This window comes from Oncorhynchus keta, chromosome 5 (assembly GCF_023373465.1).
Source record: "Oncorhynchus keta strain PuntledgeMale-10-30-2019 chromosome 5, Oket_V2, whole genome shotgun sequence".
Taxonomy (NCBI): domain Eukaryota; kingdom Metazoa; phylum Chordata; class Actinopteri; order Salmoniformes; family Salmonidae; genus Oncorhynchus; species Oncorhynchus keta.
This window is the reverse complement of record NC_068425.1, coordinates 3327263-3339475: the sequence shown is the minus strand read 5'-3', so window position 1 is coordinate 3339475 and position 12213 is coordinate 3327263. Positions and strand designations below refer to the sequence as shown.

Here is a 12213-nt window from a genome sequence, read left to right as displayed (position 1 = left end):
ATGTGTCTTTGTTCATTTGTCACAGTTGCAGCCCTTTTGATGTCACCGTTTTCACACACAGATTGTTTTCACACACAGATAGTTTTCACACACAGATAGTTTATCACCTCGAAGGAAGGAAAAAAAGTGGGTAGCCTTCAATACAAAGGCCACCATGCTGAAGATAAATGGGCTGTATGGTTTGTCATGTTGATGGGATGAATGTTTATGGAAGGGGAATAACCAACCGCTGGGGCGTCATACCTACAGGGCCATATGTGACATAGGGCTACTGTGTGTCACCTTCATAGCTGGCATGTCAACTGCACTGACTAGGCCTACACTGTAAAGGGCTTACCGTAAATGTGTCAGTCGCTTACAGGCCGCTCAGCGGCGAAGGGAAATGTTGTATTTAATTTTACAGTACACAGTATCAAAGTAAGTACTGTGTAATGACACACAGTACAATACCGTAAAATTCACTGTCTTGTACTTTAAAAAAAGGTAATGCTACTGTAAAAAAAGGTAATGCTACTGTAATCGGAGTGAGTAAATGAATGAAAAAATTTAACGAGTTTAAGGGTTTGTATTTCACAGTATTTTACTGTAATTACATTTACTGTAATAACAAGGGATTGGTGCAAGCAGTTTGGCTGCTAGGGAAAGTGTTTACAAACAGTACAGTATATTAATGAATATTTTGTGTTTTATATCACTTGCACTTCTAGAGGCTTCCAAACTGTCAGTGACTACAGGACATGGCAAACTGCTCAACCATTAGGGTTTTAAGACTTGCTGCCACTCCCTTATACACTTTAAGTTGAAGGGGCACTATAACTACATACAAGTGAAATTGGTACGGCATTCTCACTCACGGGTGCAACAAATATATCCTCAACAAATATTGGAATTACAGTGCCATTCTAAATACAGCAATTTTTTCCATCTCACAACATTTCCCACAATGCCCATAATTTACAGTGTGCTGCAGTGAAACATTTTAAAGTATTTTACTGTTGATAATACTCAATTACTGTACACATTTACAATTTTCCATTAGTGTATGTCACCACAAGCAAAGTGAGATAGGCAACTGTTGACAATTGGTCAATCAACATATAGAGGCAAGGAAAGCTTTCATTCATAATGTTGGTTGGCAACAAAAACCCTAAACTAACTAAGCCTAAAATAACAATTCACTTGTATAGATTGAGACTGCGGTAGACAAGGTGGAGATGTTGATTGGCAGGAAGGACAAGTTCAATGGTTACAGGTAGGTAGGTCAAACAGGTAGATTGGTTAAACAGGTAGGATGGTCAAACAGGTAGGTTGGTCAAACAGGTAGGTTGGTCAAACAGGTAGGTTGGTCAAACAGGTAGATTGGTTAAACAGGTAGGATGGTCAAACAGGTAGATTGGTTAAACAGGTAGGTTGGTCAAACAGGTAGATTGGTTAAACAGGTAGGATGGTCAAACAGGTAGATTGGTTAAACAGGTAGGATGGTCAAACAGGTAGGTTGGTCAAACAGGTAGGTTGGTCAAACAGGTAGGTTGGTCAAACAGGTAGGTTGGTCAAACAGGTAGGTAAACAGGTAGGTCAAACAGGTAGGATGGTCAAACAGGTAGATTGGTTAAACAGGTAGGTTGGTCAAACAGGTAGGTTGGTCAAACAGGTAGGTAGGTCAAACAGGTAGATTGGTTAAACAGGTAGGATGGTCAAACAGGTAGGTTGGTCAAACAGGTAGGTTGGTCAAACAGGTAGGATGGTCAAACAGGTAGATTGGTCAAACAGGTAGGTTGGTCAAACAGGTAGGTTGGTCAAACAGGTAGGTTGGTCAAACAGGTAGGTTGGTCAAACAGGTAGGTTGGTCAAACAGGTAGGTTGGTCAAACAGGTAGGTTGGTCAAACAGGTAGGTTGGTCAAACAGGTAGGTTGGTCAAACAGGTAGGTTGGTCAAACAGGTAGGTTGGTCAAACAGGTAGATTGGTTAAACAGGTAGGATGGTCAAACAGGTAGGTTGGTCAAACAGGTAGGTTGGTTAAACAGGTAGGTTGGTTAAACAGGTAGGTTGGTTAAACAGCAGGAGAGCATGGTCAAAGGTTTAGGTCTAGATTAGAATGAAAAGTGGTGAGTTAATGAAGTCATTTCTGTGGTGGGCACAAACATGACAATGGTTCCATTCATTAATGATCCATTTATTTACGTTTTAACTTGACTTGTGTTAGCTAAGTGGACACTAGTGTAGTTTACAAAACTAGCTGCTTAAAATGCGACAAAATCGCGGCCAGGGTGCGCAAAACGCAGGTATCTTATAGACTGGGGAGGGACGCAGCACGAGAAGGCTTGTTAAAACGAAAAGGTTATTGATGTGAGGAGATAAATGAAGAGAAGATGAGATCAAGAGGGGTGAACGTGGAATGGAGAGAGTGAAAGGCAAGGAGAAAGAGAGAGATGCGCAACAGGGGAGTGAACAGTGTGGAAGACGAGAGAGTGCGCGAGGAGACAATGCGCTAATCGAGATTGAGTGATGCACTCGACGACAACGACGGAGTCGGCACTAGAGGTCCACAAAGAACGACAATGTAATCAAGCGTGGGAAAGTGTGTGCGCGCGCGTGTGTGTGCGTGGGGGGTGGGGGGTATGCAGTACGCTCGAGACGCAGTGGTAACGGGGAAATAATGCGTAAAAATGGAGAAGGATGGAGGGACGAGGTGAGAAGCGTATAGGAATGGAGGACCGACCAAGTGACTGCGTGAGAGGGAACGAGGTACATGGGAGAGGGTCTCCCCACACAACTGTAATAGCGTACTGTGGTGCTACATAGAATCATTTATACAAAAATAGAGAAAATAACGCACTCTGGCCCACAACAGTCAATTTCCAACCGGTAACAATTTCTAAGCACACCAGCACTTGTCCGAGTTGGCTGCTTGTTGGAAATCCCTAACCGGTGTTTTATGACAGTCAGTTTTCTTCTTCTTCGAACTCATTTCCCTTCACTATCAAAGCGAACATCACCGTCATTCTGACAGAAACACAATGAACACACCCGCCCTCATCATCGTATTAACTTTGGACATAGCAGCTAACTTTCATTGACTGCAGTCTGTACACACGACGTCCATTATAAAATAGGTCAGGGATATTGAATATACAGCCTAAATAAGCAGTAGGCTAAGCGGTATCTCCCTCTTCTAAATATACTTTAACATTCCTGTGCACCTGCAATAGACTTCTGTGGGACCGCAACATTTTTTAAAAGAGGAAATGACATAACGAGTGTGAGAGAGAGAGCGCGCGCGCGAGAGAGAGAGAGCGCAATACAAGCATCGCAACAGCATGTATCGTGCTGGAAGGAGGACTCACCTTGGCATTCTTGGAAGAATATGGATCCTCAAAAAGATTCCAGAAATAGGGTTGCCACACACTCCACCAGCTCCTCTTGCGCCCGTCTTCATGCAGGCACAGCCTCTTGAGCTCTCCGTCCGCAGTCAGCTCCAGGTCATCTTCCGGCTCCTCTGGCTCGGGCTGCTCGAAGCTGTCCAGCGCCTCTTCGGCATCCCTGTGTTGACGGTAGTTCATCCAGCAGCACGCCTCCACGTCCGTCTCGTCGATGCCCCAGAAGGCGAGCTCCTCCTCGAACAATGGGCCGCACACATCGTTGGGACAGTGAAGCTTGCCTGTGCGGTAGTAGTTGAGGATGAATGTGAATGTGCCGGGGTGGCGGTCGAAGAAGAACTCGTCGATTTTGGGGTCATAGTCGAAGTTGCTAAACGCGTCCGGATCGGTAAGCCAAGATAAGCGGGTACCGGGCAAAGTTTTGAGGGTGCTGCGGTAAGTCTCGTGTCGCACCCCTCCGCAGTTTATTACGATTTTCTCGCTGTCTGGCGGACAAGTCATGTCTGCACTGTAACATGCTTTGTTGGGCGACTTGTTCCCACCCTTGCGTCCTTTGAAAGAGGAGACTGACACTGAACTGAGCATAGGGGAAAGGGGGAGGGAGAGGAAAAGAGAGAGAACACAAGGGGAGGGGGGAGGAGGAGGAGTCTGTGGAGAGGGAAATAGAGAGGGGTCGAATATTGAGTGGAAAAGGGTTGAGTATGGTGTTGATTTTGAACATGACGGTCAAATCTACAGATGAGGGTCAAATCTTTGAAATAGAAATAGACCATTTGTGCCCCATACATACAGTACCAGTCCAAAAGTTGACACACCTACTCATTCAAGGGTTTTTCTTTATTTTGACTGTTTTCTACATTGTAGAATAATAGTGAAGACATCAAAACTATGAAATAGCACATATGGAATCATGTAGTAACCAAACAAGTGTTAAATAAATCAAAATACTAGAGATTCTTCAAAATAAAAATAAAGAAAAACCCTTTGCCTTGATGACAGCTTTGCACACTCTTAACCAGCTTCACCTGGAATCCTTTTCCAACAGTCTTGAAAGAGTTCCCACATATGCTGAGCACTTGTTGGAGGCCTTTCCTTCACTCTGTGGTCCAACTAATCTCAAATCATCTCAATTGTGTTGAGGTCAGATGATTGTGGAGGCCAGGTCCTCTGATGCAGCACTCCATCACCCTCCTTCTTGGGAAAATAGCCCCTTTTAATATTATTTTTTAAATGTAAACTTTCTTTAACTAGGCAACTCAGTTTAGAACAAATTCTTATTTACAATGATGGCCTACTGGGGAACAGTGGGTTAACTGTCATGTTCATGGGCAGAACAACATATTTTTACCTTGTCAGTTCAGGGATTCAATCCAGTAACCTTTCGGTTACTGGCCCAACGCTCTAACCACTAGGCTGCCTGCCGCCCAGCCTTCGAGGTGCATTGGGCCATTGTCCTGTTGAAAACAAAATGATACTCCCACAAACCAGATGGGATGGCGTATTGTTGCAGAATGCTGTGGTGGCCATGCTGGTTAAGTGTGCCTTGAATTATAAATAAATCACGACAGTGTCTCCAGCAAAGCACCGCCACATCATCACACCTCTTCCTCCATGCTTCACGGTGGGAACCACACATGCAGAGATCATTCGTTCACCTACTCTGCGTCTCACAAAGACTTGCGGTTGGAACCAAAAATGTCAAAATAGGACTCATCAGACCAAAGGACAGATTTTCACCGGTCTACTGTCCATTGAGCGTGTTTCTTGGCCTAAGCAAGTCTTTTCTTCTTATTGGTGTCTTTTAGTAGTGGTTTCTTTGCAGCAATTTGACCACGAAGGCCTGATTCACGCGGTCTCCTCTGAACAGTTTATGTTGAGGTTTGTCTGCGATGTGAACTATGTGAAGCATTTATTTGGGCTGCAATTTCTGAGGCTGGTAACTGTAATGAACTTATCCTCTGCAGCAGAGGTAACTCTGGGTCTTCCCTTCCTGTGGCGGTCCCCATGAGAGCCAGTTTCATCATAGTGCCTGATGGTTTTTGCCACTGCACTTGAAGAAACTTTCAACGTTCTTGAAATCTTCCAGATTGACTGACCTTCATGTCTTAAAGTAATGATGGACTGTCATTTCTCTTTGCATATTTGAGCTGTTCTTGCCATAATATGGACTTGGTCTTTTACCTAATAGGGCTGTGTTCTGTATACCACCCCTACCTTGTCACAACACAACCGATTGGCTCAAACGCATTAAGAAGGAATTAAATTCCACAAATGAACTTTTAACAAGGCACACCTGTTAATTAAAATGCATTCCAGGTGACTACCTCATGAAGCTGGTTGAGGGAATGTCAAGAGTGTGCACAGCTGTCATCAAGGCAAATGGTGGCTACTTTGAAGAATCTCAAATATAAAATATATTTTGATTTGTTCGGCACTTTTTGGGTTACTACATGATTCCATATGTGTTATTTCATAGTTGTGATGTCTTCCATATTATTCTACAATGTAGAAAATAGTAAAAAATAAAGAAACCCTTGAATGAGTAGGTGTGTCCAAACTTTTGACTGGTACTGTAAATACACCTAAACCTACAGGCTAGTTAGAGAAACAATTCACCAATAGTGACTGAAACCACAGCTGATTAACAGGCCAATTCACCAATTCTATAGGCTAGTTGACAACAGCAAATGAACCTGAGACAGGTGAGGGGAGGTTAGGAGGTGCAGGTTACTATAGTGACAGCAGTTGACTAGACACTGATGAGATGGAGCATGACATAAGGGGCACTGCATGAGAAACCTTGTGTTATCGTTAGTGCTCGGTCTGTAGTGGACAAGGTGAGGAATAGTGACACAGACACACCGGTAGGGCAATGTTGAATTGGGGAGAGGTAACGTTTTAATGTGATATTACATAACGAATGGGTCCCTCTCTATTCTCGCCCCCCTCTCTCTTTCTCTCCCCCTGCATGGACCCACTCTTCCCGTCCTCCTGCCTTCCATTTTACTAAAACACTTTCTTCAATTAGAGAGGAGTGAGATGAATATGACAGCGTTTCACGCCTCCTCCCTCCGTCTCTCTCTCTCTCTCCATCCCTCCGTCTCTCTCTCTCTCTCTCCATCCCTCCGTCTCTCTCTCTCTCTCTCCATCCCTCCATCTCTCTCTCTCTCCATCCCTCCGTCTCTCTCTCTCTCTCTCTCTCTCCATCCCTCCGTCTCTCTCTCTCTCTCTCTCTCCATCCCTCCTTCTCTCACTCTCTCCAAGTTTCAGGCTTATCCAATGGGAGAGAGGGGAGAGTGGAGTGGGAAAGAGAGAGGGAGAGCGCGAGGAGGGGGAGAGGAGAGCTAGAGGCAGAACGATTATTTGCTGAGCTGCACAAAATGGGGAGAAAAGACTGCAGACCGTTAATGCACCCTGTTCTCTCTACCTCTTTCTCTCATCTCTCTCTCGCTCTACTCTCGCTCTCGTCTCTCTCGCTCTCCTCTCTCTCTCGCTCTCCTCGCTCTCCTCTCTCTCGCTCTCCTCTCTCTCTCTCTCTCTCACTCGCTCTCCTCTCTCTCTCGCACTCCTCTCGCTCTCCTCTCTCTCTCTCTCGCTCTCCTCTCTCGCTCTCATCTCTCTCGCTCTCCTCTCTCTCGCTCTCCTCTCTCTCGCGCACTCACTCTTCCCCTCTCTCCCTCTTTCTCACCCATCTCTCTCCCTCTTCCTCTTCACTCTCCTCTCCCTCCCCTCTCTCTCCTCTTTTCTTCCCTCCTCTGTTCTTCTCTCCCTCTCTTGTGATCAGTGCAAGGCTAACGTGCCGTGTCGTCGATTGAGTACATTCTTATGATACTGTATTAACCCTTACTGCGGCGATGCAATGCCATTGATTACACTGGATTAGCTTATCATGTGGCTACATTCCTCCTTTGGTGTAGTCGTTGGTGTGTAGCTATTACAGCACCTTCACATACAAGCACAGGGTCTCCTTACTGCAACTCTTCATATAGCTGATACACTGCAGTTGTAGTATGTAAGCAGAGCCCTATTCATATCGTCGCTGTGTTTGCAGAGTCAGTGTGTGTGTGTGTGTGTGTGTGTGTGTGTGTGTGTGTGTGTGTGTGTGTGTGTGTGTGTGTGTGTGTGTGTGTGTGTGTGTGTGTGTGTGTGTGTGTGTGTGTGTGTGTGTGTGTGTGTGTGTGTGTGTACTGTAGTAGGCTATGCAGTGCCCTTGTACAACGAGGGGTGCATCTCAATAGTCTCCCTTCCTTCCTTCCTTCATCTGCACTGATCTGTAACGAGAGGATGAAGGGAAGCACACTAGTAAAGCCTACATGAGGACCGTCTTTCACTATTCCTGCTCTTGCAGATCAGAGGGGGATGAAGGAGAGAAGATGAAGAAAAGAGACAAGAGTAGGAGATGAGAATAGGAGACGAGAGACGGGGGTCGACGAAAGAAGACGCGAGAAAGAAGCAAACGACTTTGAGTTGCAGAAATTCGTCTAGGCATTATCCCACTATACAGGGTATGTGCCCTTTACTGAACGGTGATATGCTACAGAGAGTTTGGAGTGATATTAGTCTGGATGGAGAGAGAGATTCAGAGGAGGGAGTTAATAAAACACATGGAGGGTTAACACACAACTACGTGGATCTGTATCTGCACACACACACACACTCTCTCTCTCACACACACGCACGCACACACAGTCGTAGAGCCGCACTGCGAGCGGGGACCGGGTCCATGCTGGAAAAGTGAATGATCTTTTGCTGCAGTGAAAACAAGAATAAGGCTCTCTCTCTCTCCAATCTCTCTCTACTCTCTCTCTCTCTCTATCTCTCTCTCTCTCTCTCTCTCTCTCTACTCTCTCTCTCCCGCGCTTTCTGAATGGCCCTGTCACTCTACCGTAGTCACATTTTGTCCTTTACCTACTCAAAGTAATCCATCCACTTCAGCTCTGCTCTCTTCTCTCCTACTCCTCTTCCCCTCTCCCTATTTCTCTCTTCCTTCCTTCCCTCCCCTGGCTCACTCGTGTTCCGCATAAAATAATCAGATTTCACTGGGCGAATTAGAACCCGTCTTCTTAACGGTTCTCTGCTTTCCTTCCTTCCCTCGCTTTCTCCTCTTACCATTCCTTTATGTTCCTGCCCTTCCCATGCTCTCTCCCCCCCCCTCTCTCTATCTTTCCATCTCTGTTTCCACCATCTCAGTAAAGGTACTGCACTCATCACATTTACTACCTCCCTATCTCTTTCACACACCCATATCGCTCCTTTCCTCCTCTCCCCTCTGTATGTCCTTCTCCTCCTCCATCCCTGCCTCTCCCTCTCTCTCTCTCTCTCTCTCTCTCTCTCTCTCTCTCTCTGTCTCCCTCTCTCTCTCTCTCTCTCTCTCTCTCTCTCTCTCTCTCTCTCTCTCTCTCTCTCTCTCTCTCTCTCTCTCTCTCTCCCTTTCTGTTCTTTTGTCTTTTGGCTATTCACTTCCGCAGGACTGTTACTTTGCTGGCGGTGCTGTTTGAAACCCCCCTCCTCCTCTCCTCTCTCCATCTCTGAGTTGAAAGCCCCCCACCACCACACACACACACTCCCCTCCTCTCCAGATGTCCTCTGTGCCGCTACCTCATGCTATCGCTTCATTAAGTCCAGGCAAACTGCCACGGACTGGACCACAGTCCCCCCGAGAGGAAGGAGGGAACCACAGGCAGAGAGAGAGAGAGAGAGAGAAGAAGCGAGAGGGAGAGGGAGAGGGGAGGGGGGCTACAAACCTCAAAGTAAAATTTGTAGATTAAAAGTGTGTATGGGACAGTCATATTTTGTTTTAGGGAAGGGGTTTTCATATCTGTCATAATTAAATATGAAAATTGAGGAATTTGAAGGAAACATGACATGGAGAAATTGATACAAAAATAAAAGTAAAATATTCTACAATGATGACATTTAATTTGCGGTATACAAACAGTCACCAATGGTCAGCACACATAATCTCTGAATAAATAACTGCATTGTAGATGATTGGAGTGGTTGTCCGTTTCATCACCATGGACAGCGTGCATACCGCGCGTCAGTGAAAACACGTGACACATTCGGGTATTTCCGAATGTGGACGGAAATTTTTGAAGAAAAAAAATAGAGCGAGAAAAGGAAGGAAGCACGAAGGCGAGATTTACTGTGATTTATGTTTCTGCTGGAACGTTACTGTAATGACGGAGTACATTTCAGATAATATACCATGCCCTTTATATATGGGGGCTCCCGAGTGGCGCAGCGTTCTGAGGCACTGCATCTCAGTGCTAGAGGTGTGGTTCGATTCCAGGCTGAATCACAACCGGCCGTGATTGGGAGTCCCATAGGGCGGCGCACAATTGGCCCAGCGTCGTCCGGGTTAGGGTTTGGCAGGGTAGGCCGGCTTGGTAGGCCGTCCATTGTAAATACGTTTTTTCTTAACTGACTTGCCTAGTTAAACAAATACAAATACAATAAAAATGTATCTGTTGTTGCAATGTCTCCAAAAACCAGCTATTTTTCTTTTAAAATATGTTTTTTCTTGTGGAATTTTTACCCCTTTTTCGTGGTATCCAATTGTTGTAGTAGCTACTATCTTGTCTCATCGCTACAACTCCCGTACGGGCTCGGGAGAGACGAAGGTTGAAAGTCATGCGTCCTCCACAACCCCACCAGCCGTACTGCTTCTTAACACAGCGCACATCCAACCCGGACGCCAGCTGCACCAATGTGTCGGAGGAAACACTGTGTACCTGGCAACCTTGGTTAGCACGCACTGCGCCCGGACCGTCACAGGAGTCGCTAGTGCGCAATGAGACAAGGACATCCCTACCGACAAAGCCCTCCCTAAACCGGACGACGCTAGGCCAATTGTGCGTCGCCCCGCGGACCTCCCGGTCGCGGCCGGTTACGACAGAGCCTGGGCGCGAACCCAGGAACTCTGATGGCACAGCGCCACCACCGCGATCGCTGCGCCACCGCGACCACTGCGCCACCCGGGAGGCTCTAACAGCTAATTACTACATCAGAAAGCGCTTATCAATGTAAACACCAACTTTGTTGATCTCCGTCAGATGGATCGCGAGGTACCAGTAGCTTGTAGCTCACCAAACAATTCTGAAAATAGAAGGAATTTTCACGTGTTACACCGCAAGTGCTCAGGTACTATTTAATCAACGCAACATTGACATTATAGTGGTTAGCCACTATTAGCTTAAAAAGCCAAACCTAACACAATATCTGCCAATTAATTGAACAGCAATATTGACCGCATGTCTGTGTGGTGCGCACGTTTGTCTACATCCATTTGATGTGATAACCATTTGTGGGTCGACAGAAATACTTTCCCTAAAAACCTTCTCATTTAAATGTTAACTCCAAAGTATGCTTACCTGGCAGAAGTATATCACGGGTAAGTATATCATTTGTGTCTATTGTTATTTGCAAACTTTGCCATGAAATGATGTGCAATTCAAAAGGGCCAGATGCGCAATCACAACTCTAAATGTGCTAGTCTTGTCCCAGGCAACCCCCTAAAACAAAAGGTATTCTGATGTGATTTAAACATTGACATGGACTCAGAACATCACACTTCGTTGTTTCTCTATGAACAATTGTAATTTTGAGAGTGAAAAACAAATCTAAAACCAAGGAAAAATAAAACTGAGAAAACATCATTTTGGAAAAATATAAAACGTAATTTAGAGGAACAAAACGGATTAATAACTATTATTTTACCAGGTATAGTGACAGAACACAGTGCAGTGCACTACTTTCTTTTGTACACCAAGGACCCGGGGAAGATTTGCAGGGGAGAGGAGAGGAAAAGAATGTGCCGAAAGCTAGAAAAAAATGTGTAGCTCGCGACATGTTTCATTCAAGTAGCTCTCATGCTATAAAAGGTTGGTGACCCATGTTATACAGTGCATTTGGAAAGTATTCAGACCCCTTGACTTTTCCCAAATTTTGTTACGTTACTGCCTTATTCTAAAATTGATTTAATTATCCCCCCCTCATCACTACCTCATAGTGATAAAGCAAACAGTTTTTATAAATACATTTTTTTTAATGTAAATATCACATTTACATAAGTATTCAGACACTTTACTCAGTACTTTGTTGAAGCACCTTTGATTACAGCCTAGAGTCTTCCTGGGTATGACACTACAAGCTTGACACACCTGTATTTGGGGAGTTTATCCCATTCTTCTCTGCAGATCCTCTCAAGCTCTGTCAGGTTGGATGGGGAGCGTCGCTGCACATATATTTTCAGCAGTGTTGCCAACTCCTTTTCAGGGTAAGTTGCTAGAGGCAGGTTGATTTGTTGCTAAAAGTTGCTAAATGACGTCGTGATGTCATTGCGTGGTAACGTAAAACTGCGTCATTACATAGAATACACAATAACGTTACTCAAATCGACTTGGCATCACAGGAAAAATATGATTTGACATTTGTTCAGGTACAGAGTCCCACTCTTTTCTGTACTTTTGGCTGCACAATTTTGATCGAGGCATGTTGATTGATGTTGTAAGTTCTGTTCAAGATCAAACATTCGTGACCAACTATATTCATTGGGTTTGGCTCGTCGAACCCGTGCTACTGCTGCTGCAGTCAGCCAACAATGATTTGCAATTTACTGAAAATGCTGCTGGACTGCTGCTTCCTGTGCACGAGCTGAGCGCCTGCTGGTGACATCACTCACAATGCACTGTTGCAGCCAGGCACTGTGTTGTGATTGAGTGTCTGACAGAGAAAATGGTTTTCGTTTCATTCAGAGGGAACATTTTGTGTGCATTTTAGCGTTTGAGTCACTTCTCAAAAGTTGCTAAAAGTTCCAAATACATTTTTAAAAGT

General features: G+C 45.1%; 1 protein-coding gene across 5 annotated transcripts in view; it reads right to left on the bottom strand.

Annotated features, from left to right (window-relative positions):
• The window catches only part of LOC118384125 (potassium voltage-gated channel subfamily C member 1-like), a 104667-nt gene extending 100704 nt beyond the window's left edge, over window positions 1-3963 (bottom strand). For all 5 annotated transcript variants that reach the window (XM_052518477.1, XM_052518476.1, XM_052518474.1 and 2 more), the window contains exon 1: window positions 3346-3963. In XM_052518477.1, coding sequence (XP_052374437.1) covers window positions 3346-3963 — 618 coding nt within the window. The remainder of the gene's footprint in view (window positions 1-3345) is intronic.
• Window positions 3964-12213: the final 8250 nt, after the last annotated feature.